This window comes from Oculina patagonica, chromosome 1 (assembly GCF_052425735.1).
Source record: "Oculina patagonica isolate OP01 chromosome 1, crgOcupat, whole genome shotgun sequence".
NCBI lineage: Eukaryota > Metazoa > Cnidaria > Anthozoa > Scleractinia > Oculinidae > Oculina > Oculina patagonica.
Genome location: NC_135758.1, coordinates 42,093,569 through 42,120,295, shown reverse-complemented (window position 1 = coordinate 42,120,295; position 26,727 = coordinate 42,093,569). Strand labels below are relative to the sequence as shown.

General features: G+C 35.8%; 2 protein-coding genes across 5 annotated transcripts in view; one reads left to right on the top strand and one right to left on the bottom strand.

Moving 5' to 3' along the window:
• The window catches only part of LOC144631938 (prominin-1-A-like), a 48,837-nt gene extending 40,055 nt beyond the window's left edge, over positions 1 to 8,782 (bottom strand). For 2 of the 3 annotated variants that reach the window (XM_078490518.1, XM_078490536.1), the window contains exons 1-5: positions 5,152 to 5,724; positions 3,270 to 3,334; positions 2,141 to 2,349; positions 1,798 to 1,918; positions 105 to 171 (exon numbers count right to left, since the gene is read on the bottom strand). In XM_078490518.1, the coding sequence (XP_078346644.1) occupies positions 105 to 171; positions 1,798 to 1,918; positions 2,141 to 2,349; positions 3,270 to 3,334; positions 5,152 to 5,368 (679 nt within the window). In that variant the 5' untranslated portion in view covers positions 5,369 to 5,724. Of the gene's footprint in view, positions 1 to 104; positions 172 to 1,797; positions 1,919 to 2,140; positions 2,350 to 3,269; positions 3,335 to 5,151; positions 5,725 to 8,574 lie in introns of those variants that run through there. The other variant, XM_078490528.1, reaches the window with a different exon arrangement.
• An 818-nt stretch (positions 8,783 to 9,600) lies between these two features.
• LOC144632055 (uncharacterized) overlaps positions 9,601 to 26,727 on the top strand; it is a 28,761-nt gene continuing 11,634 nt past the window's right edge. The window contains exons 1-5 of one of the 2 annotated variants that reach the window (XM_078490665.1): positions 9,601 to 10,062; positions 13,265 to 13,548; positions 14,091 to 14,358; positions 14,921 to 14,993; positions 15,098 to 15,262. In XM_078490665.1, the coding sequence (XP_078346791.1) occupies positions 9,715 to 10,062; positions 13,265 to 13,548; positions 14,091 to 14,358; positions 14,921 to 14,993; positions 15,098 to 15,262 (1,138 nt within the window). In that variant the 5' untranslated portion in view covers positions 9,601 to 9,714. The remainder of the gene's footprint in view (positions 10,063 to 13,264; positions 13,549 to 14,090; positions 14,359 to 14,920; positions 14,994 to 15,097; positions 15,263 to 26,727) is intronic. The other variant, XM_078490671.1, reaches the window with a different exon arrangement.

Below are 26,727 nucleotides of genomic sequence, written 5' to 3'. Positions count from 1 at the left end.
ATAATTACTAAAAGTTTTAACATTTTATATCGAAATTTTATACACAGCCATACAGTAGGTCAACAAAAACAATTGAATTTATGTCATTATCAACTTTGACTCACCAATGACATCATCAACCAAAATGCCAACCGTAGGAACAGCTTCCTTTGCAACAATATGATTCAGTTCCTGAAATTTTAATAGCAAATGACAAAACATTACCTATGGTTAACTGATGATATTTGCATTCTTATTACTCAGGGTTGTCAAAATAAGCCAGCAACCGGCACATTTGACCAGCTATTCTTAATACTGCGCCGGCTACTCTGGACCCTTGTAGGTCAGTTCTGAGCGTGATATTGGGGAAATCAAATGAAAATAAAATTGTTTAAGCCTGGTTTTCACTAGCGACGCAAGCACAAGCGCAAGCACAAGCGCGATCACGCAAAAAGGACAAATTTTGATCCTTGTGCTTGTCCTTGCTGCAAGCAGAAACACAAACATCCAAATACAATGCGCTTGTGCTTTTACTTGAGTCAAAGCCGCGTTTTCACATAGATACAAAAGCTGAACATTATCCTTGCGCTTGTGCTTTTGCTTGTGCTTGCGTCGCTAGTGAAAACCAGGCTTTAGTAAATAATTTGTTTGAACCCAAATTGGGTCACGGGGAATAAAAAATATTTACCGACGGTAGTTTCTTGGTTATAAGGTGCCCACGGACCCAAACTTGGCAACTTTGTCATGCTTAGTTTCCAAACTGAAAATTTTCCCAAAACACACGGTTATTGGACGCACCATGAGTTCGGGAGTTAAAAAGATGCAGTCATCAATTAAAGGACAGTTCTCCTTACAGAATTTGAATGTTTACAAGTTGCTCATAGTCCTTAGCACAATTTTCGAGTAAAGAGGTAAGATTTCATGCTAATGTTAGACGTAAATTCGCTCGAGATAAGCATCTTTCTAACAATGATGCTTCGTACGTGGCTGCTTAGTAACCTGGCAGATGTGTAGTTACCAGTGACCACTAAGTTTATAAGAAATTTGTTCAAATAATGCGCCAAAATATCTAAAATTATAAAGCGGTAAAATTCTAAATGCACGATTGCCAATTTTATCTGGCGTGCTAGACATAATGTCACTTCTGTTACAGTAATAAGTTTTTGAGAAGTTTTTAGTCTCACTAGGTTTTAAGTTTTTAAAAGGACGATTTGATAATAGTAACTTTGATGAAAGAAGTCTTACAGGAAAAGGAACGAAAAGTTTTTTTATTGCCTCCCTGACCATTTTGTGTCTTTTACATGTATATGAACACTGAATTTGAGAATAACTTAATGGAAAAGGCCGGTTTTTAAGCAAGTCTCATTATTTTCGTTTTTTAGGAGAAGTTGTAAGCGCTGTTGAAGCAATGGTGACTTGTTATATACGACTTCAGTTATTACTGTCTTATTAAAGTACATTCCAGAACTATAACACCAAAACAAGAGTGGGAAAACCATCTACACAATGTTGGCCCAAAATAACCCCATGTTGCATCTCTGGGAATCATTTTTCAAAAATTTTCCCAAAGTGGGGGGGGGGGAACCCCTTCCATACTCTCATCAAACGATGTGCAGTGTGCATCATGTCAAGCCGCTTTGCGACTCCACGCAAACCCCAGCCGCCTACTTTTTGGGTGGAACCTGCTACTCAAAAATCTGCTGACAACCCTGATTACTGAGCTGTTACTATTCCTAACTTGTCTACTCTTGTAGATACTCTCCGAGACTCTCTCAGTAATATTTTTTCTGGTACTTTGTAAAGTAAATATATCACTACCTTGAGTGTATTGCCAGTGTAAATCTGAATATCACCAAATGACTCTGTCCATACAGTCCTTGCATGTGGAATACTGTTGCTCATTCTAACACTTGAAGCTAAAATAAAACTACCTGCAAGACTGAATGAAATTTATACTAAAAGTCAATCAAACTTCTAGGAGTCTATTAAATCCTACATTGCAAATCTTTCAGGTCACAAGACTGGAAAAAAACTGTGCAGTACTTAGCACTAATTTTATTGTTTTACGGTAAATTAATTAATTTTTGATTAATAAATTTGATGAAACTAGTAAACAACTAGATGGTAAACCTGATTTGCAAAAGAAATAAACAATAATTACATCAGAAAAAATGCACAAAGGATAATTCCAGTAGAGTATGCTATCCTTTCTTTAGTTGGATGTTGCTTGAGTTTACTATCTTCAATAGAGCCCCCACAGTTTCCTTTACAGCGGCAGCAACAGAACACAAGACCAACAATGGGAATAACCACCGCGGCAAGCAGAGAGAATGATGCCAACACTATCAAAGGAACTTCATAGTCAATCACCTAAGTATGAATTTAAAAAAAAAATGAGAAATAAAGACATCGATTCTCTTCGGGTGCCTGTACTCAAAGTGCAAAACTAGAAAAAGCTGTGGAAACACTCGCCTATTGGCTTATGTTCCCAAAGCATTTCTTGTTCTCCCAAACTTCAACTTGTGTTTATATACAGGGTTGTCGCTAAGGGCCGGCTGCCGGCTAATTTCACCGGCTGAAAGAGAACTTAAGTCCGGATAAAATTTCACATGAAAACAAAGACTTAGGTAAACTTTTAGAGCTGCCAAGGCCATAAAGGCCAGTTGGACTTGTAGGTGAGCCAGCTCAGCATTTTCTTAGCTACATCCCTGTATATTAACTCCACAGAAACACCATGTTCTCTTTATTTCTTAATTAAACTGTAACACTGGAAACTTAGCACTGAAAAGCCTTGCTATTGTATTGTATTGCTACCTGCTAATGGAAAAGAAATTGAATTCATTAGCGTAAGGTTTCTTCAGTTTGAACTTAAGTTACAATTAAGGCATTAGATATTGTTCTGCTGCTTTTAAATTGTATGTTACTAATTTTAGTATTGATATCTACACATGTGTCAATGATGCTCATTATCTAGCCTGCTGAATATGGACAAGGGACGCCCAGACAATACAGCCACCTCTGTGTGTCCCTTTGGTGTCCATATCAACCAGGTTCCACTGTAAGTGCATATTAAGCAACTAATCAAGGATGTCGCTAAGGGCCGGCTGCGGGCTAATTTAACCGGCTGAAATAGAACTTAACTCTGGCTGAAATTTCACATGAAAACAAAGACTTTTAGAGCTGCCAACACCCGAAAAGCCAGCTGGGCTTGTTGATGAGCCGGCTTAGTGTTTTCTTAGCTACATCCCTGACTAATACAGTCAATTGTAATCATAAAATTTCAAATGTACCTCAGAGATGCTAAGTGACTTCCCTCCTTTACCAAATGACTTACTCAAAGTATTTCCAATGATGTCTGTCAAAAAGGAGAAAAAACTTAAAGTATCATATAGAACTTAATGCCACCAATGGCAAAAATCATATCCGATTATTTTATAAATTCATTTCAATCAATCAATCAATCAAACTTTATTTATAGAGGGTTACACGTGATAGTTTTACAACTAATAAATATGTGGCCCTCTCTAATGTACTAAAAAAATTAAGAATCTACTATAAACAATAATCTAATTTAAAATTTAGTTAAAACCTAATTTAAAATCGAAATGTAAGTTAAAAATTTAAAAACTAATCTACAATATTGATCCAAAGGTAATTGTTACTAAATATAACAATCTAAAAGTTATTATCTAAAAAAGGAGTAAAAATATTATTCTTGAGCTGACTTAACTACTGACATTAAATTAGTGAGAATAGGGTTGGCTATTTTAACTGTAAGCCTGGAATGTTCAGCATTCATGATCTGCAACATGTCATACAGGTGGTTCCCAGTACCACACGTCGCTTACCTATTAAAATAGTAGCTGAAAGCCATTAGCAGGTACCAATTTTTGCTAGCATCAAATTTTGCCTTGTCAACACTCATTTCATAAGCAGAGGGGTGGTGCAGTGGTGAGAGGGCTCACCTCCCACTAATGTGGCCCAGGTTTGAATCATGACCCAGTGTTAAATGAGGGTTGAGTTTATTGTTGGTTGTCATCCTTGCACCAAGGGTTTTTCATTGAGTTCTCCAAAAAAAATCCAATTTGACTGGGACATTTAATGGCGACAGGTTTGTCAGTGGTAAGACAGACAAACCTGTGGCAAAAGAATAAGCTGTCATTTTTAATGTGCGTTAGATGAACAGTGTAATACTAGGGAATGACCTGAGGCGGTCAGTTGGCTATACCGTAAAATTCCGGTTGTAAGCAGCCTCTGCTGGATGACAGTGCAGAACAGGGCTAAATGTTGCTTTATTATGACTTTTTAACTTAAAAAAAAACTCAAACAACATTGCCGTAGCTCGTTTTGAAATGTTTTTTTTTATTCCACTTATAAGCCCCCCTCCCTCCCCAAATATATTAATACCCTCCCATTTTCAAGCCCACCACCCAAAACCCCTTTATAAAAAAGTTGTATAAACCCAGGGCTATTAACTGCTTATAACCTTACAGTATCCTGTGACCGCTAAATAGAGGTTTGACTATATGGCAGACAGCTTTGTGTTGCACATTGTGCAGCCATATTCACGTTATTCATCTTCGCTCAAGACCTTGTCATTCATATGAGAGCTTTGTGTCTACATTACTTTTTCTTTAGCCTTCACTTCTTCTTATGGCTTGTTCTTTTGATTTGCCAGCTTCTGCATGATTTGTGGCATTCTCTGCCTCTTTAGGCATCTTGGTATTTACTTGGAGAAAGGGGAACATTAAAAAGGAGGGCACCTGCATCCACTGAGAAAGGCATGCAGGGCTTTAATTTTATGAGCTTTTTTATGAGTGATTCAACAAATCGATTATTTGCCAAAAATGGCACTTGTTTTCCTGACTGATAAAGTGCCACCCAGTGATCGATTTAAACAACCAGGGGCCTGGAAGTATATAACAGTGGCCCTGGCTTTAATTATATCAGACATGAATTAGGTTTCTTTAAAGTAGCATGAAATTGTTTTCAATGTCTTTTCAATTTCTACAGCTACTGAAAATAATTGAGAATTTTTTAAAGACTTAAGCTAAGCTTTAATATATGCAAACGAAGAACGAGAGATAGCTGCACCTTCCAAACGGGCGAAAGGATAAAAGCTTAATTAAAGTTTTGTAACTGTAGTGTATTTTTTAAACAACAAACCCTTACCATACGGCGGCTGACTTCTCAATGTCAACGCTATACCAGTTGCAATGTTTGTAAGGCCGTTTAGACTCCATGTATCTTGGTCTGAGTTGTGCAAACTGTAGTCTTGTCCCTTGGGTAATGGCGGGAACTCCGTATCCCTCACACACTCGCCGCATTTTGCACAAAGCAGAAAAAATAATACCCAGCTAGCGGCATTGCAACTGATTTTGAATTTCATAAACTGTTCAGCAACTGCAGAAAACCCCGCCTGAGATTCACCGAGTCGGAGCTCTTCGAAGAGGAAGGAATGATATAACTTATAAGATGCAAATTATTCTGCAGTTTATCCCCGATGGATTTTTGCAGCTGACATGGAAGTTGGAACGAAACTTGAGAAACTGGAAAGTCGCTTCACATCTTCGGCTGAAAAAGGTAAGCTCTTAGCAGCAGGCGGAAAGGTTGTAAAAGCGGGAACATCGAAAAAGAAAATACCCTCTGCTTCTGTGGGTGTTTGTAATTGTAGCAATGCAAACATATTTGTCCAGCATTCGACCAATGACATTTTTAGGAAAAATAAATCCGAACACAAGCATCTGTTTGCATCTGTCAAGTGGTGACAAGTTCTCCCACAATGCCTTGTTGACTTTGCTGTTTTCAAAGTATACGGGAGGGGAGGGAAGGGGACGTATGGTTAGTTTCAGCTTGTTACTCCATTCAAGAGAATCGGCGGTTTCCAAAAATAAGAAAGACATTTATTCCTAAAATAGTTTTTTTTTCTGGAAAAGGACATCATGTCGGTTGTGAATCTCCATTATCTCCAATCTTCTTCCTTTTACGTATCCTGTTTGATTTGGGCTGATATTCACGGAACTAGGACGAGGGCAGTTTTGAATTTAAAGCTGTCAGCCATGATTTGACCAAGAACGTTCCAGAAATGCCTGTAGACAACAGTAAAGCCCTCAAAGCGAGGTGTTTTATTGTTCTTAAAATGTTCCAATAAATTCCAAAATTGATAGATTCCGGTGAAAGTTCTTCTCTGTTCTTCTAAGATTTGTTTGCTACCACTGAGACGAGCTCGAGGTGACCTAATGGTTAACGTGCTGGACTCCGGGTCAAGCAGTCCGGGTTCGAGCCGTGGCCGCGGTCTCCACCCAGGCGTATAAATGGGTACAGGCGAATTAATGCTAGGCGGTAACCTTGCGATAGACTAGCATCCCATCCTGGGGGGAGGGGGGGGGGGGTGACTAAAAATACTCTCAGACCATACGCATAAGCTCCGACCTGATGGGCCACTTGGCTCGACGCAGACTTCACCTTTACCATGAATTATGCTACCGTCTCCTTTTGTTAATTAAGTTATATGTGTTTCTTTTTATCGTTTCTCTCCTCCAGGTTGTAAAAATATCTGCTGCGTACCAGATACTAGCGTTGCGAGTTCTCGTTTGAGTCGATCGATTTCTATTTTGATCTATTTTGGCCGCTTCACTGGCGTTAAAAATCATATTTTTTTCTATAGTCAATTTGATTGCAGAACTGAAGTAAATCTTTTTCATCATTTCGGTTGTTTTTTTTTCTCGCTTTTGGTTATTGTTGACATTCAAATTTCCATTTTGACCGTACCAGAATAAATCTTTGTCGGTGAGGCTGCGCTGCAGAGAAAACAATGAACTCTGCTATTTGTTTGGATTTCATCTCAACGTAGCACGTGTCTGTTAACAAGGAGTTATTAAATTCCAGTAATCTTGGTCCGCGCTTTGTTTCATTGTTTTCCGACGAAAATGACAGAGCTACAGCAAAATGATCTGAAAAAATGTTCGGTAAGATTTAAACATTTCTGATTGAGGATTCCATGTTTTCGATATAAGAAAGGTATTTTAAACTGCAACGGACTTTCATCAATGGATTGTTCCATGTATTAAAATCTTTGTTTAATAGTCTTGTTAAATCGGGCATTTGTATGAAATTAAGGTTCTTTTCCTGAATGACTGTTTTTGTGTGTTCAATGGATCGTTCCCCGTGTTTTTTTCTATTTCGTTTGTTACACAATAAAGTCTCTGTTGTAGCTTAAAATTAATTGCAGGTCAAAATGATTAAACCAGTTTGTTTTGTATTTTCTTTGTTTAAGGATTACGCTAATAAAACTTAAAAAAGGAAAACACAAATCAAACTAATTTGAATGAATCATTTCGATCGGCCTTAAACTCATTTTAAACTGCAACACCATCATTCTTTCCCTAGCTTGCATACTTGCTTAGAAAGGAATTCGATAACTTTGATCGTTTGGTGAATATTCAAGAAAACAAATTTCTTACCTTCTATCAACACATTAGAAAGAATAAATCTGCCATTCTTATCACATGAAATTTTTTCGATGTTTACATCGCTCGTTTCAATTTAAACAGAATCATGACTCCTCGACAATGATGAGAACCACAAATTTCAATTATTTTACCATCCCATTCTGCTTCTCACGTTTTGATATTTTGCGCGGAAGAGTATGTTTCTTGTAAAAAGTCTATTAAAACGGTAACATCCGATGTTTTTGTTGATGCAGCCATCTAAGTACTTGACGCCATTAAAATTGACAGAGAAAACATTTAATAAGCTCCATACTGTATAGAAAAGATATATTAGAAAGGATAGATTGCTAAACGTTTTGCCTTTCGGCAGGTTCTGTGTGATGTAATAAGTTCCTGGTCTAAAGAAAGCGGACACTCTCGCGATAATTGGTCTTGGATGCTATTTTTCGTTTTCGCTTGGTTACTTGGGATTCTATGAATCGGCTCTCTCGAGTTCAATTTCCTTTATGAGACCTTCTCTCTATTTTGTTGTGTTGGAACCCTCTATGAACTTCTTCGTTGTCATTGGGTGATTTGTGCTCCTTTATGCCGAAAAATTGTATGTTGTTTCTTCGGATGGAACATTCTTGTGTTGTTACTCTGCGCACCATTTCACCCAATATGGCAATCTTTTCGCTCAGCAGCGGTCGCGCTAGCGCGCTGAGGTATCCGGTCACCTCGCCACCAGAGAATCTCGCCACCAAAACTGGTGTATTCTTCGTTCTTTAATCCATGAACCGAGGTGACTTCGCTTGGTGGCGAGTTGGTTGGTGGCGAGATTGCTTGGTGGCGAGGCGACCGGCATTCCGCGCTGATATGTCGAATCACTTATAACGTTAGAAAAGGAACCTGGGAGCGACGCGACAGATGGGTTAAGTTCCCTCTTTCACACAGTAAATACCAAGATGTCTATGGAGGTAGATAACGCCATAAACCTAGCAGAGGCTGGCAAATCAGTCAAAAGAACCAGCCGTAAGAAGAACTGAAAGTCGAAGAAAAAAATATTTCTACAGGTACTGAAAACAATTTAGTACTTTTTATTTTACGAAACGAATAACTAGAGCTATCTGTAGTATATGACTTTTTTAAACAACAAAAGCCTTACCATATGGCGGCTGACTTCTCAATGTCAACGCTATACCAGTCGCAATACTTGTAAGGCCGTTTAGACTCCATAAATTATCTTCTACCTTGGGCAAACTGTAGGCTTTTCCCTTGGGTAATGGCGGGTACTTCAACTTACTCTCGGTACATTTTGCACAAAGCAGGAAAAGCAGGCTTATTACCCAGATCGACATTGCAGCCGATTTCGAATTTCTAAAACTGTTCGGAGCAACTGGTGACCACTGCAGAATACCCTGCAAATGAGATTCACCGAGTCGGAACTCTTTGAAGAACGAGGATTGAAACAATAGGAACTATTGTTCTTCGATATTAAAAAAAGATGCAAATAAGTTGTGGGTTATTATTCTGCAGTTTAGCCTCGATGGGTTTTCGCATCGATTTCGCAGCTCACATGGAACAAAACTAAGAAGTCGCTTCGGGTCCTAAGCTGAAAGATAAGCTCTTATCAAATTGGAAAAGGGGGAAAATCGGAGTTAAAAAATGCCCTTTGTTTCGCTGTTTGCATCAGTACAAACATATTTGTTCAGCAATTCAACCAATGACATTTTTTGGAAAATACGAAGCATCTGTCAAATATTGACAGTCTCCCACAATGCTTTGTTGAAATTACCTTGTTCAAAGCGTACGGGAGGAGAAGGTAGGGAGAGAGAGTGACTAGCATAAAATATAATACAGGAACAGGGCGGTTCAATAGTCCTTCATATCTGGTAACTTGTAATGTTACCTGACCATTGCACCCTCATTCAAACCTTGAGCTTGGGCTGCCTGTGAAGACGGATAATGATCCACTAGAAGCGCTCCAATGAAGGGAAGAAATACTTTTCTATGAATATGTGGATATTGAAATCTTCTATCGGAAAAGAGATAATGAAAAGTACACGTAGACACCCAAAAAAAAGTCATTTGCTCCGGCTCAATCTCGTTCCCAGAGCCTGCGTTCGGAGGATCGCTCCGACCTGAAGAATGGGTGTCCTGTGAACGACCGTAGTCTCGATGAAAGACTGGGTCCCAGGAAACGAAAACAAATCAAACAAAATGGCGTCAAAACTACATTCAGTCTTTCCACTACAAATAACTACCAAAACTTCAGTCTAAAGCTGTTTCTTTCTTCGAGCAAACGATGTCAGTCAGGGAAGCGAACAGTGCACGGACAGGCAATCTCAGTTTATACACTTCACTAACAGCAAGCCGAGGAAAAGACTTCGAACTCGGCGAAGAAGATTTACCAGAAACTTGCAGCGCAAAGAGCGAAGATCTAAACCCACCACTGTCGTCAGGATTTGTAAATTTATCCTTACCTCCTTTGCACGAAGCTGCTGAACGAGGTGATTCCAGTGCTGTTTCAAGGCTGCTTCTGGATAAAAATGTTGATGTGAACGAGAAAGCTGGAGGGCATCGTGCCTACAGGACTGCTTTGCATCGAGCGGCTGGATATGGACATCTTGCAGTTGTTAGGCAACTTCTTAAGGTGAGCTTGACTGGAATCAAGACACGTTGAATTTCAACTGAGACAAAACCACAGTCGTTCGGATTGTAAATAAAAAGCGAATCGGTCAATTGCGTCTTTAGGAAAGGTAGCAATGGGCCATTCCATTTAATATCTGCACCCCCCTATTGAGGGTCAAGGAAATCCTAGGGGGAGGGGGGGTCTCCGGCAGTTATTTCCGAGGGGGTAGCCATATCGGAGCCTTTGATCTTTTTATTTTTCTGAAGGGGGGTATGTGTCGGCACTTTGATCAAGAAAATCTGAAGGGGTCTTCAAATCAAATTTCCGAGGGGGTTGAGACCAAAAACCCTCAATAGGGGGGGATGCGGATATTAAATGGAATGGCCCAATGTGTGACATTTGCAGACTCATTCACTCCAGTTAGTCTACTATTCACTCCGGTTAGCCTACTATTCACTCCGGTTAGCCTGAATCGCACTTCGGTTAGCCTGTTTACGGTTAGCTTTCAATAATGGTAACACAATACCGACTGGTATACATATTCTCTTAGTCTGCAGTCTGCAGACACCGAAAAGTCAGTGATACATTTCATCAGTTTTACAAAGAAGTGTTAAATAATACTTTTTGGTATTAGAAATTTTGCTTAGCTGTTTTTAGGAGTGTATAACCCAAGACCTAAAGAAATACAGTTGACGTGCAATTATTGTACTGTGGGTGTTTGATCACAGCAAACCAATTATGGAGTTGTTAATTAATAATTAGGCCCTCACATTATTGTTATTATAGCGGAGCTCTTCAGCGTCCCGCAGGGCCGCAGAGCAGAGCCCCATACGCATGAAAGAAGGAACACTATCGAAATGAGTTTTCATGGTCAACATGGACAGCGGCATGGTTCGCGGGCGCGTACGTCGTACGTACGGAGTCGCGCAACATGGCCGCCATAGTTTGATGGTAGAAATAGTGAAGCAAGAAGGCCGTATAAAGGCGGTCGTATAAAGGCGGCCCGTAAAATTTAAAGAGGTTTGAAAAGAAAAACAAGAAGCAATGAAACAAAATGTGGCTGAAAATTACGTGTAGAAAGTAGTCGACCGCCAAAAAAGTGGACATTGAGAGCCATAATCGATCGATGACTTTCGTGTCTATCTGTAAAGCCAGCATCGTACATGAAGGAGCATTCGAAAGCTAAATCGGGTTGATATAATAAATAAACCATTTTATTGCAACGGGGTAAAAAAAAAAAAAAAAAAAAAAAAACTTGACCATGTGGGATTTGAACTCGCGACCTCCCGATTCGCAGACTTTCACCTTACCGATTGAGCTAATCCGACAGACTCAATGCTGCACGTTGAATATACCGTAAAAACCCGCAGATAAGCCGCACCTTTTTTCCAAAAATTTTCGCTCGAAAGCGGGGGTGCGGCTTATCTGCGGAAACATTCGGAAAAGGTGCCGTAAATTTTCGTTAACTGATGCTAATTTATGGAAAATTATGTAAATAAATATAACATAAAACTACAAGAGAGTACCGGTCATTGCTTTTGCAAGTTTGACAGCTCCTATACTGTTTGCAGTGTGGACAATGGCCTATAACTTTAACAGTAATATTGATACTTTTACGAGCGAGAAAATACCACGAGTATTCACGAGTAAGATGGCCAATTGTTTCTTTCTCATTTTGCACTTTGATGGAAAATTTGTCGAACTGATTACGAAACTCTCTTTATGCAACAAGTTTATCTCCAATAGATGGCTCCCAAATCTCTTTAATTTGTCGATATGATAGCCACGAAACCCGAACGCCTCCATCTCCATCTTGTTTTGATTTACGTTCCCGCCCAAGTCCCATATTTCGCGTCCGATCAAATGCCTGGTTACTAAGCCACGAACGTTCTGCAAACGCGTGTTCTTGTTGTTGTGACACAAAAATCTATGGAAAAACTGCGTTGAATGAAGAAATACCTGTCAACAAATGCCAGAAAAAGATCACCCATAATATGTCAAAGTTGGTTTTCATTATATTAAAGAGCTCAAATTGTGGGTAAGACTGAAGTATTTTCTGTTTCAATGTTCATTGAGTTTACGTTCGATGAAGAAGACTTCCAAAAGACTCAACTTTGGATTTTTGACTCGACTTTGGATTTTCTTTGATTTACTTTCAAAAAACTTTTTTCCAACATTTGAGTTGTTAAACTCGGGGTGCGGCTTATCTGCGGGTGCGGCTTATACGCGGGTGTTTACGGTATCCTATATCAATGTAACAGATATTGTGGAGTCTACTAAACTGCTGCGAAACTATAACAGGATCACGAAACTATTTTCTATTGCTAGAAAGCAGGTAATTTACTGTACTCTAAAGTAATTTTTCGTGCCATGAGTAATGATTTTGCCCCGCTTTAAGATTATTATTTTTGTCGTACTGCTGACATTCAGTTTAACCGTGAGCTATTTAAATTTGTCTTGCACCTATAAACCGCCATAAACATTAGTACTTTGGCCGCTTATTCACTAGAATGAAAACATTGTAAGCTCCATCATAATGATATGGGAAAATCTCATTTGCATTTACTTTCAACACACTTAATTAATTAATTAGTCGTGTATATTAATTAAGTGTGTTGAAAGTAAATGCAAATGAGATTTTCCCATATCATTATGATGTTCAGTAATACTTTCTTGGCTTCAGCGAACAGAATTTCACAAAATTGTAAGCTCCAGTGAAAATTAAATAAATGGGGAGCTCCGCTTTTAGGCGTGCCTAAATCTATATATTAGCTCTAATTACATAAACCTTATCACTGTTTTGGAAGCCATCTTGACAGGTAGGCAACACCGTTGGAAATAACAGTGCTTCTATGGGAATCTGATGGCAGTTTTTTTCCTGCAGATTTAGATGAATCGATCAGTTGACCGTTTGCAGAGAATTTATTTAACAAATGTATGGAAAAATAAAATGCATACATCCTTAATAAGCCATGCGTTGAACTGTCATAAAACATTCGGATATTTGAGAACACTTAAGAGAAAGGTAGAAAACACTACAGGCATAGCTCAGAAATTAAAACGTTGTACATATCGTCCTGTGAAGGAAGATAAACTCAAAGTACAAGAGACAGTACTTTCTCTGATGTTTTCAAATTCCCATTATGATTTATGATAGTTGAATAAGTGGCCATAGTTTCTCTATTAATCAAGTAAAAGTAATATAAGTCAAATCTCTCTCTAGGCAAGTGCAGATCCTATGAAATGTAGCAGCGTACACAGGACACCACTCCATGAGGCATGTATAGGTGGACACAAACACGTGGTGCAAGAACTGCTTAAGTACATCACAGATTTTGATGTTGTTGATACTAATGGACAAACTAGCGCTCATTTATCTGCATATCATGGGGAGAGTGAATGTTTACAGGTCCTGATATCAAATGGTAGCAGCATGGCTCTTGAGGACAAACAGGGACGTTCTCCCGCTCACTTGGCAGCTATGAAAAATCACCCAACTGCACTGAGGTATGAATAATAAATTACACTAATGCTGGCAATGAATTTTGATCAGTGAATCAAAGCATATAATACTTTAGACCTAATTTTATAAGTTTGTTTTAATTGTCATGTCATCACTTAAGGGGTTAAATGTACCGGTACCCTTTATTTAGCTTGGGAGTCTAATCCATATATACATGTACACGACCTCACAAGCTTGAAGGTTAAAAAGTCTTGTGTTTTAAAAATGGTTATTTGTTTGTTTGTTGGTTCGTTCCTTCATTCGTTCATTCATTTGCCTGTTATTTGTTCATTCACAACTTGAAAACAAACTGGATTTTTTTTTTTTTCTTTTTAATATTACTGTTTTTGTTCAATTTATAAAATGACCCACTGTGTCATGAAAAATAATGTTGGCTCAGAATCACCCCATTAGTTTTATAAATGACAAAGAGATATAGTAGAATCCTGGTAACTTGAACCCCCGCTAACCCGAACTGTTTTTTGTTTCCCTTTGAGTTTGAGTTACCTACTGTAGCTGATCTAAAAAAAATCACTTTCTTTGAAAGGTGCCTAATTGAGAATGATGTGGAGGTTAGTTGTGTTGACGATCAAGGACGTACGCCCGCCCACTGTGCAGCAAGTGCAGGAGGTTTGGATGCCTTGAAAGTGCTCGCTCACAATGATATTGATGTTAATTCTAGAGACACAGCAGGGTGTGTTCCAGCCCATCATGCAGCAGCACATAATAATTGCTCTTGTCTTGTGTTCTTGCTGGGTGCAGGGCTTGCTAAAATGGATGTTAGGGACAGGTCTGGGAAATCATTACTGCACATGGTAAGGAAGTTTACACTTTAGGCTGTTTGATACTCTGATTCAAATTGTAAATATACGGTAATACTTTCTTGTTACTCATATCGCGGGAATTTAATTTGGCGAAAATCGAATGGGTATATTTTGCAGGACTTAATTTTCACGATTTGGCCAAAAATATGTAATTAACATAAAAAATACAATAAAAACGTTGAAAAGAAATTTTCGCAGGTTTCTAATTTCGCAATTTTTTTATCATGAAAATTAAGTCCTGCGAAAATAAATAACAATAAGATATTAGGGATGTCTTAATCTCTGTACTGTCTTGAGCTGTAAACTAAAATGGCTAACAAAACCCTACAGAGTAACTGGCGAAGCTAAATGACTGCCGGCTCTTCTATACAACCCTGTCAAATCAAGCAGAACCCATCAGGAAAAGTTAAAATTTGCAAAAATTTGAAAACCCTGATTAAAAGTAAACTTTGACAAAACTTAGCTGTGCATGCTGAATCAGATGACAACTTGTTTAGTTGTCACTGTTATATATTTTTCAATAAACACTTTCTTGCCAATGGTAATATTCTAGGCTGCACAAAATGGTGCTACTGAATGTGTTCACTGGCTTCTTGAGCACCGAGCTGGTCCAAACATCAGAGATGGTAAAACAGCTCTTTTCAATTATTAATGCTTTCTTGTAGCACCTTTAAATTTTCTACAAGATATTTTTCTTGATTTAACTAACTTTAGCTAACTTTCGTTTCAGGTTCTGGCACAACTCCTGCCCACTTAGCTGCATCAGGAGCTCATTTACAGAGTCTGAGCTGCCTCATTAAACATGGTGCTGATATTGATGCTCAAGACGCCTGTGGTGACAAGCCTCTGGATTTTGCCAAACACACAGGCAATCCAAATTCATTTCTCAGAGCAGGTACTAATTGTAATCCTCGACATAACTGAAAATATCAGTACCAAGAAAGGAGCATTCAAACCGTGAAGCAGGGTGCAAAGAAAAAAAAAATTCCCAGTTTTCTTCAAGGTGGAGCTGTTGGGGGCTTGCCCATAGGATTTCTCAATGGCCTTAAAAATGTACATGTACTTCATCTGCTGCTTCTTAGATAATTTTAAAATAAAAATATATTTTAAGATAAAATGATGTTTTTAGGTCTGTTATCTACGTGTGAAACCATTCATACGAAAATGAGTGTCACCTACAGGTCCATTTTCATGCAAATCAAACTCATTTTCATTTGAATGGTTTTGCACGTAGACTCGTAACTTTGAAACAGAGGCAAAGGGTTACTTGGAAATGGCCTACTGATTTCAGTTTTATGGCTTTTGAGTGGAGTTTTTAACTCGGAAAATTCCGAGTTTAGTTATGGGGCCGATTTCACTCCTTCCATCCTTCACTCGATTCCTGTCCACAATTTAATTCAATTAATTAATTAATATCAAATTGAATTAATCAATTAACTTTGTGAAGCGAGTAGGGGGCTGGGTAAAATGCGAGCCATATCTGTCTTACTTTATAAGAAGTACACAAATGCTATATATTTGTTTCTGAAACCCCAAAGTTCTCCTTGTGGTATGCATTCTTTCAGGCGTAGACTCAAGCACACGGAATTTTGTGCTGAACGCATGCGCATATATGAAGTACACAAAGCCTATATATTTTCACCAAATCTTACTGAGAACTGGTTAAAACTCAACAAAATTGGGGTTTCAATTTATCGCCGAGTATTTCCGAAAAAAAATTCGATGGTACTAGAAAAGAGTTTAATTTGAATGAAATATTCATCTATAAGCCGAGGCCGAGCGATCATCAACAAACGAAAATTATTAGCAAGCATTTGTAGTTTATTCTTGGTCATTACCTTTCATTTTAGTGGCGGCTCTTTAGAAACCATTTGGTTTAATGAAGCAACGTTAGGAATGAAGTTTTTATTCGCCTTTTCTTTGATATTTAGGCTGGAAGTCGTCGTCCATCGGCTCGCTCTGGAATATTATTTATTTTGTCGGCGTACTGTGATCGTCTTTTGAACAGACGATGGCATTCGAAATCCCGCATGTCTTAAACAATTTCCTAAAAGTCTAGGGTCTCGGCTTATAGCCGAATAAATACAGTACATGCATGCTTAACTACCAGCCGAAAATACTAATGTCAGTTTTCTTGAAATAGACCAAAACTTAATTTTTCTAATGATATTATTATTTTGCCTAACCTTCAAAAAACAAAAAGGAAATATAAAAAGAAAGAAAACAATTTGCAACTGATGGGAACTCTATCACTTGCCCTTTCGGCCTGCTCTCGATGAGCAGCTAGATGACAATGAAACTAAGCAAGTGAAGTAAACTGAATAGTAGAAAGTTTAACATCATTTGTTTTAGCAAATCTCTATTTGTCAGTTTGTTGTTTTCGATCCTTGTTTCGTAATAAATTTTCCGAGTTTAGTGGCTCCTAGCCACTTTGAATAGTTATTTATATATATTTTCTGTCCTCCCAGTTTTATGTTGGCTCAAACTCCAGTAGTATAGGAGTTGGGGGTACGAGATCATAAAAATTTTTATAATCTCTTACATCCCAACTCATATACTACTGCACAGCACTGGATTCAAAAATAGAATCAAACATGGAATCAAAAATGAAATCAAAAATAGAATCAAAACTGGATTCAAATATTGGAATCAAATATTGGATCCAAAACTGAAATTCAAACCCTAGAAAAAAGCCTGTAAAACCAAGCCTGAAAAACCAACGCTAACTCAACCCTAGGTTCAAAATAAAAAAAAACTTCTTATACCTTTTTTCAAAATGTTTTGATTATTTAATTCATGCGTTGATTCAAGCTTCTGCTTCTGGTTCTGGTATCGGTTGATTACGTTCTTTGAAAAATTTTACGATGTCGAATTCTTTTTGTTTGTTGAATAAGAAAATGTGTCGAATGAGCCCAATTGGATCGTTATCTATTTCATAGGTTATGATGTCACTTACTAAATTTATTTCTTTGTTTGAAAGTGATAATTCTTTTCCTATTTTTTTGCGATTTTTAATTTGACATTTATGTCATCTGTTTTTTTTTCATATTTTTTTATTGTGTTTGTGACCATGGTCATGTCTTCTAAACTTATCATCGTATTATATTATAGAAATATGTTTTTTATTTTTATATCGGTGCGTTTAAAACAAAAATGAAAACAAATATTAGAATATTAAAATGAAAAATTATTGTTTGATATTATAATGCCCGTATGCATAACTGGTTATACCATCGTCAAGTATATATCTTTTGTCATCAAAACAGCTTAGTGATACTTTATTGATTTCATAGCTTCCGAGTTGATGATTTTGACTTCTGATGGTTTTCATAGTATGATGCATTTGTTTGTTATTAAAGAGTGTGTCTTTGTAATTCTCATGTGTCATATCTTTTTTAATGACGTTTTTCTTAATTCCTTTTGCGGTTCGTTCTTCTTTATAATTGTCTTTTACATATGAATACATTTTAGATCTCAAACCAACGAATTCGCATATAGGCACTCCTGCGGATTCATCTTTGAATTTACCGATAACCTTCTTATTGGTTTTATTATAAAACTGGGAGCTTTCAGGATAGTCACTGTTGTCGAATTTATGCTTATCATTCCAAAAATCTTTGTATACATCTTCAGCTCTAATTTCATAGCATAAAGAGTCAGTGTCTGTAAATAAAAGTTTGGCTTTATCTCCATACTTCTTTTTAATGTAGTTGTAATGAAAATCATACATTAGTGTTTTGCTTAGATCTAGAATACACATTCCTAAATATGCCGGTCTGTTTAGAGTAAGTGTTTCTTTTATCTTATGTATAGCTACGAGGTTTTCATTGAATATTTTACTACTAACGTATGTTGGTTTGGAAGTCATCTTCAGCAGTTTGTTTTCATTAGTCACTAATCGGACATCAACACGTTTGCGCAAATTTTCACAAGTCTTGCCGTAAATGCTATTATTCATTAGCTTAAAAAAGTCTTTTTCGAAAGCATTGTTAGCATATTTACGTTTTTCGGTATTAAAATCGATGTATTGTTTTAACCATGGAGATTGATTGAATTCAAGCACTCTGTAAACTTTTGTTAGCTTTAATCCAAGATCTAAATACAATTGAAGGTTTCTATAATGTAGTACATACTTTTCTCTGTTGTTTAAAGTTGGAGTCAACTTATGAACTAATCCTGTTGATATATTGTATTTTTCAGCAATGGTTTTGCAATAATCTGATAGCATGTCTTTGGTTACTTTAACTTTTTCTGCTCCCAATGGATAGTCATTATGAAGGTTATGTAGTTCATTAGGATACTCTAGATCAACTTCTAAAATTAAACCCTTATTAGAATCTTCTTTGTACTTAGCTAAGTTTGTTTCATCTATCTGTTTTTGTGTTAACCATCTAAATCCACCTGTTGGTAAATATTGACTCATAGCCCAACCATAGAGATTATTAGCATCAAGATACATGATATACTTTGAGGCTGAATTTTCATCATATTCTTTCATATATTTATTGTTTGCTTTACCATATCGATTGGCTATATAACTAATACCTCCTCTCATTCCTTTTTCAATGAATTGGTACATATCAATGTCTGTCATAAGCTCTAGTTTGATATCTGTCATTTTAAGCATTGAATCCCAAGACAAGCTGGGACTGCTAAAATAATGGCATGGATCTAGCTTATAATACTTAAGACAGGTCTTGCGGAAGCTTTCAAATACATCAGCAAGTAAAAGTACATCGCTTTTAAGATATAAATCGTGATATTCACCCATATTTTTGATCTTAAACGTTTTCCACACATTTTTAGCATGCTTATAGTCGTCATCTGATATATGCTCATCATTTAATATACTGTAAAAGTCTTCTTTTTTGGGTAGTTTTTCATTAAATTTGTCAAAGCTATCCATATAGTCATACGGATATATTCCTTTTCTTGACATCAGATTGAGTTGCTTACTCTCGAATATTTCAGAAGTATATTTTAGTGATTCCTTAGGTAGATTACTAACCAGCTTCTCAAGACTAGAACTCATGAATTGGAAGCTATCGAGGAAGGTTAAATGAGTACCAAGCATAAAGGCCATGTATTTTTCCATATTGTTGGGTATAGCATTGATATTCATCTCTTTGATCTCTCCTTTTTTATTTTTGTATGTATGGTTCTTAACAATAGCTCCGATTTCTTGCATTATAAAGTGACTGTCATATCCTCTTAGATTATGAAAAATGACTGGTATTTTAATTTTATCGGGCTCTATTCTTAATTTAAGATTGCAATCTTGATGAGCTGATCCTCGATATTTACATGTACCAGTTATATGGCAATGGTCTCTAACTCGTATATCTTCGTCAGTATATTTTTTGTCACAAATATGGCATCCGTTTGCTTTTTGAAATGCATCTTCATCATCTTGAGTCATTTTTAGTGGTTTTTTGAAGAATTTTCGCATAGTCGTTTTGCAATATTTAACTTCATCTAGCATAGCTTCCATGAATTTGTAAACAGCCTTTTCACCTCGGTATATCTGAACAGGCTTTGAATATTTATCATTATAGCAACAAACAACCTTATAACCATATCCACAATCTTTGTGTTTTTGATAAGCTTCAGTAAATGATTTATCATCATTAGGCTTACAACCAGATATCTTTTCTGTTATTGCTTCAAAATCAGCATATATGGTGAATGGAACTTGCTGTTGCTTATGAAAGTTATTGAATTTCAGTATATTATTATCTTTATCAGGCATCTTTACTGCTTGAGTCCCATTGACTTGAATGCAATTATCTTTGTGATCGTTTAATACTCTCTCAGAACTAAAGCACTGGAGACAATGCATGCAGAAGTACTTCTTTTCTTTGTGTTTTGTTTGGTTATACATGAATTTATTGAAATCTTTTATTAGAATATAATGCTTGTTTTCATTTTCAGTTATCAATAATAAATTCATCTGATTGTCATACTTTTCTTTTGATATAAAAATGGGATATGGTTTCTTGTCTTCGTAACCGAAAACATTTATATTGATTTCATTCTGTTTCTCGATTTTGTTGAACTGCTTTATATTCACAGGAAAATTAATTCCATCATAATTTAACTTTTCAACATATGCTTTATCCGATTTTTTGATCCTTTGAGGGTATTTATCTTGGGGATTAAGATGCCTGATATGACACCAACGGAAGCATTCATTATCCTCATTTTTCATGTTAATCAATCCTTTTGCGCTGTTTCTAAGTTCTTGAGGAAGCCGAATATATGAGGAGCCTTTCATTGGTTCATATTTCACTATATTGAGATAGTGACCATCAACAGATTGCAATACCCAGCCCGAGCCTTCTGATATCCACTGAGCTACGAAATTTAAGATTTGTTGTTTTGATTTTTGTAGCGATTCAGCAATCTCCATATTATTGATGATTGTTTGAGGTTTGCTGTTGAAATAGGCTGTTTTATAAATAATGTCATCACCAGACATCTTTGAAAATGTTACCTTCAGCGTTTCAACAAATTTGATTCCCTTTATAGCTATAAGGGTTTTTATGATATGATATTCAACAGCTTTCCTTGTGTTTTGTAGTTGTAATAACGGGTCTTTGTTGTGTTTTATACCAATTTCGAAAGACTTTGTGTAACCTTTCATAGCTTTAGCAACTTCCTCTATCTTATTCCTTGGTAATGGAATTGGTTTTTGTTTTATAGTCCTAGGCATTGGTATAGGCTTGTAATCATCCCTAAATTCAGGAGGTGGTTGAATGATATTTTCCTCATAATCCTGCACCCTCTGTTTTACACTCTTACGAGGAGTTGGGATTGGTGGCCTAGGTTTGTAAACTCTTGGTTGGTTTGCTTTTAGTGATAATACTAGTTTTATGAGTTCAGTTTTAGATAATTTTTCTAGATCTAATTCATTCATATTAATATATGAGATATTTTTTTCCATTTTTGTGTACTATATAGAATTACCATTTCTTTAAGTCCTTTATAGTAAAAATTATTTTTTAGATTTTTTTGGTGCGTTTAAAAGATAACCAGAAATAAATATATTTTTGGTCACCTAAGGCAACAGATAACAGCAATTCATATATACTGTGCTATACAATATATAATTATATAATATTGCTTTCTATGTTTTCAGCTGGTATTATGTTGTATTGGTCTTCAATAGCCTTGATAACAGTATTTTTAATATGCTTCTTGGTCCTCATGTGAGAGTGCTTTCCAGCGAGCGTGTAGTCATGTTGACATGCATCACATATCCATGATTTGTTTAGCATATATCTGGTCTTGCTTTCCTTAATAGCGTTTTGTCTGTCTTCTTCATTATCGTATTTTTTATTTCGTCCCATTATATATACTATATATTATTTCCTTAAGTGTTTTTTATAGTGCGTTTAAGTGATAGATATAAACAGATAATTATTTTCTTTATTAATATATATAGAATGTGTTATATAACATTAAATATCAAACACCAACTAGAAGCTGATAAAAGCTCGAATGATATAGCCTTCATTAATAAAATGTATTGTATTCAGAGCATCCTTAAAACAAATATTTGTATTATTAAAATGCTATCTTCAGACCTTAACAGCAGATCTGAAATATCAAATGAAGACCAGATTGAACATACACAACTGAAACGACGACGTGGAAGGCCTCGTAAGGATCAACATTAAATACATAATTATTCAGTTTACGGTTTTAGCCATAAGTTATAAATGATTAATGACTAAAAAAGATGGTTCCACAATGTTTACATTTGAAGGCATTCTCGGAAATTATTAGGGGGTTTTTCGATGGCGTGATTTTTCGACTTACGCGTCAGCAGGTTTTTTTTGATCAATGGCGTGATTTTTCGGCTGACGCGTCAGCAGGTTTTTTGGTCAATGGCGTGATTTTTCGGCTTACGCGTCAGCAGGTATTTTAATCTGGTGTGATTTCTATTGACCAATCATATTTCAACAAGTAAAAAGTTTTTTATATATAAACTTTTTGAGTAAAATTTACTCAAAAAGTTTACTCAAAAAGTTTACTCAAAAAGTTTACTCAAAAAGTTTATTCTAAAATTTACTGCCAAAAACAGCTCTGCCGTGAAGTTATGTGTGTTATATATATAATGGTTTGTAATTCTGAAATCCACGATGAATTAAAAATTTTAAAAGAACCTTGCCCTTTATGCGATCAACTATTGATAGAAGGTAACAAGGATGCTGAGCTATGCTGTAGTAAGCAGGATATGTCAAATCAAAATGGTATAAATGTTTGTATTAATTGCGGTTTGGTTCATGGTTCTATTTATTACAATGAGTTCATTGATTTTTATGCAAATATGTATAAAATACGCCGAAAATCGGTATATCAACGGAAGTATCATATTAAAAATATGCTAAATAGTATATGCTATGGAAATAGGGTACAATTGACTAGTGATCAAAGGAATCGGATTTATAAAGTGTTTAATATTATCGAATCCGCTATTCCTATTGTAAACAAAGGTAGAAAAAGACTCATATCAACCAAATTCATAATTAAACAGCTTTTTTTGATGATGAATCTACCTTGTGAATTTATCAAAATTAGCACAAACAAGAAAACGTTAGCCTTTTATCAGTTGTATTGGAATGAGATTTTAGAATTAAAATTTGGCGAAATAAATCGGATCATCCAATAAATTTCTTATCATATTTTCGTAGGTACTTGTCGATTATCGGACCGGTATCCGTCACATAATCGTCAATGTTCTTCATTGAAATTATGACGCTAGACGGATTGTAATCACCGCATCTCATCGTGTTTTTAATTGAGTTGAGTAAATGCTGGTAGCTCTGATATGCATATGTACTATTTTGAATTTTTAAATCGAGATTTTGATGATGCATCCAGCCTTGTATTAAAAGCGCTATTGTACTAATTGCAACCAAACTAACACCTCCTGTAGCAATACTTGATGCAAGGGAGCCGGATGCAAAGAGAATAGACAATGAATTCCCTAATAATTTCCATTTTTTGAAACGTTTAACAGCCTGCTTATAAGCCCAACATTTTCGATGATATGTTTGATAATAAGCTTTCAATTCTATAATTTGTTCTTCAGTCAGTTCGCTTGATATATGGTTCCATGTAAATATGCATTTTCGATGTTTAGTCATATATATTAGTTATATATGATTTTTTTGTTTTATCATTTTGTCATTTTAGCATTGCGCTTGTTCTTTATTGTGTAATACAGCTTCCTTATGTTTTGAATTAATCTCTCAATAGAATCAATAATATTGCTAACCAATTTCACTGTTTTCATATAATTTAGTTAGATAATTTATTCGAAGAAAACATTTTTTGTCTTATCTAAAAATTGGATTTTATGATACTCTTTACCATTTATCGGGTATGTATTTTTACTAAAACCGATTCTTTGTATATAGTAACCTGAAGAAATTTGGAGGCTAGATGCGTTCAGCGTATACCCCGAGAAAATTTTATCGAGACTAATACCATTGTTACAAATACCGATCCGAAATTGACTACCTATTTTAGTATACCAGAGATTCAAATATTTACCTATATAAGCAGATCTAATTTCCTCATAAGATACATCTAAATCATAATCGATTGATAACTGATTAGACTCTATTTTGAACCATGGGTAATGAAAACTACTCCCATTATTGAAGTTTATTTTAATTCTTTTATTATCACCGGTCTTATAGTCATATTTTAATGCCATATATATAGTCCAGTCATCGGATCCAGTTATATTTTCATTTAAATTAATTTCGAAACCACTCATAAAGCCCTTTTTTGGATCAAAATCTGCTAACAATTTTGTGGGATTAAAGACAAGATTACCATTTAATCCAGACACTACAGCACCGTTGCTATTTGACATGATGAAATTTGATGGATCTAATAAATCAAAAAAGTATTCAAACACTTCATTATAATAACTTTTGGGTTGGAGTGATAATATTTTTGTTTCAAGATAGGCCTTAAGATTATCATTGAAGCTATTCAGTTGTTTATAATTGACGGCTTGGCTATCACTATTTCCCTCTTCAATACCATAAATAGCTTTATTATCCATATTGATCGCTGTGTTGAAATTAATTTGGTCATTAGCTATATAATATATTTGATCATAAATACTTGGTTCGACATTGGATTGATGACCAGATATTCCATAAACAGTGAAGTATGTCTGTAGTTTAGGGGCATAAGAGCTTCCTGTTTTATTTTTCATGACTAAATCGAGATACAAGTAATTGTTTCCGATGCTTTGACTTTTTGTGAATTGGCATATCAATCTGACATATTTTTGTGTTTTGAACGTTTTTCTGCTAACGTTATGAATAGTTTCTATGGATGATGTGCCATATATTTCCAAACTGTCAGGGTCAATATCATCACTAACCCACATAATCTCAAGAACAGCAGTATATTGATCATTGGTCAATAAATACAGATTTAGTCCAATTCTTGAACTGTAATAGCCTTTAGAACTGTCAAGCAATAATTTCATGTCAACAACCTTTTTATTTACCTTATGTGGTGAATTTTGAAAGGTTACAACATTACCCAATTCGACATCATCTTCTTCACTCACTTGTGCATTGGGATCATCCATTATATATTTGAATTTATTTTCACCATTAGCTGATTGAACATGACTTTCACCAACATAATCAAGCATGTATTTTTTGTTTACAGCGTCTGTATCATTGGTTGGGTTTTTTAGATGGGTTATATTATACCCACCCATATCGAGATTTGCCTCCATCATGTTACTACCGTGAATATTGAGCCTATTTTGTATGCTCTGAGCTAAGCCATTACCAACAGCCTTCGTTAAAAAAGTACTGTCGGCATATATTTTGGAAACCTTGCTCTGAAGGGTATTAGCCAAAATAGCACCTGTTTTCTTCGTTAGAAAAGTATTGTCGGCATATGTTTTATCAGCTTTAAGCGCGTCTCTGGAGTCAATATATTCTTTATTCATCACATTTGACATATTACTATATCCTGAATCGAATTTCGGGACGTTTATTATGCTGTTAAACGTTTGTTCATCGTGGGTATCTAGATCAGCTTTATTTTGTATTTTACTATCTATTTTTTGTTCAAGATCAGTGTCCATTAGATCTACATACTGTTTTGATACTAAGCTCGTTTTTTTATACATTCCAGGATAGTATGGCTCAGTATTATGAATATTATTTTGATTTGCATCAAAATTGTTCCCTTCAGCATGTTTTGTCAAACAATTCAATTTTAGATAATCTTTGTTAACAGCTGAAGACAAATCAAGAGCATACGAATCGTAATCAGCATCTACTGCAACGTCATTGGGCGTCTTCAATTTGAATATTTTTTTATTCTCCATATCATAATTGCCATCGTCCGTCAGTTTAAAACCAACCCCAGCTGGTCCTTCTTTTACAACACTAACAGTTATTGCATTCGCAGTATGATTGCCGTCAAAAAATCCCATATGTAATTATGTTATATATTTTCAAAATAGTTCTTGATGAATTTTTCATTGTGATTGGTGTTTGTCATTGATAATGGTTTCAAGATGTCAAAATATCCTTTTTTGAATACAAGTGCTTGGTGTAAAAAATAAAGACAATAATAACCACATAAAACAGACTTGAGGTCTTGATATTGAGAATTATTAAAAAGAATATTGGTGATACCATCTCTCTTTGCTCTCATTTCAAATTCTTGGGGGTAATGCATTCCGAAACTGTCGAAATACCATAATGTTTTGTCATTTTTACCTTTTACACAACAAGTCCAATGAGTTCCAGCATTATTCAAATCATCTAAATTGATAACACATGGACTATGTTTTTTAGGCATATGTTGGTTTCTGCTATATATGCCGGTAATATCAATTTTTAAATAATCACACCAATTAATCAAATCTCTATCGCTCAAAGCTTTATTAATGAATTTTGGTTTATTTACAATCTCAATCCAATTATTGGAATGGTTGTTTGGGTTACTTTTTTCTTCATGGTTTTTTTTTTTTTTTTATTCCTGAACCTTTCTGATCCCCAGACCAAGTACCAATGAAAGGGGGGCTTTTGTACTGGGCATAATCGTGGATATTAAATGGTCTGTTACGCAATCCTTGTCCTTGGCTTTTTATTGAAGGTGGATACGGTCTATTTTGAAGACCCATACCCGATTGTATCATTGGTTTAATATGAGAAATTTGTGTTTTTGAAATTTTTATATCAACACCTTTATTGAGGGTTTTCGATTTTTTGATCTTATTGATCTGTGTTTTTGTTAGAAACATTTTGTCGCTTCCAGACAACTCATTAGACGACAATCTCAGTGTTATTGGAGATTTGT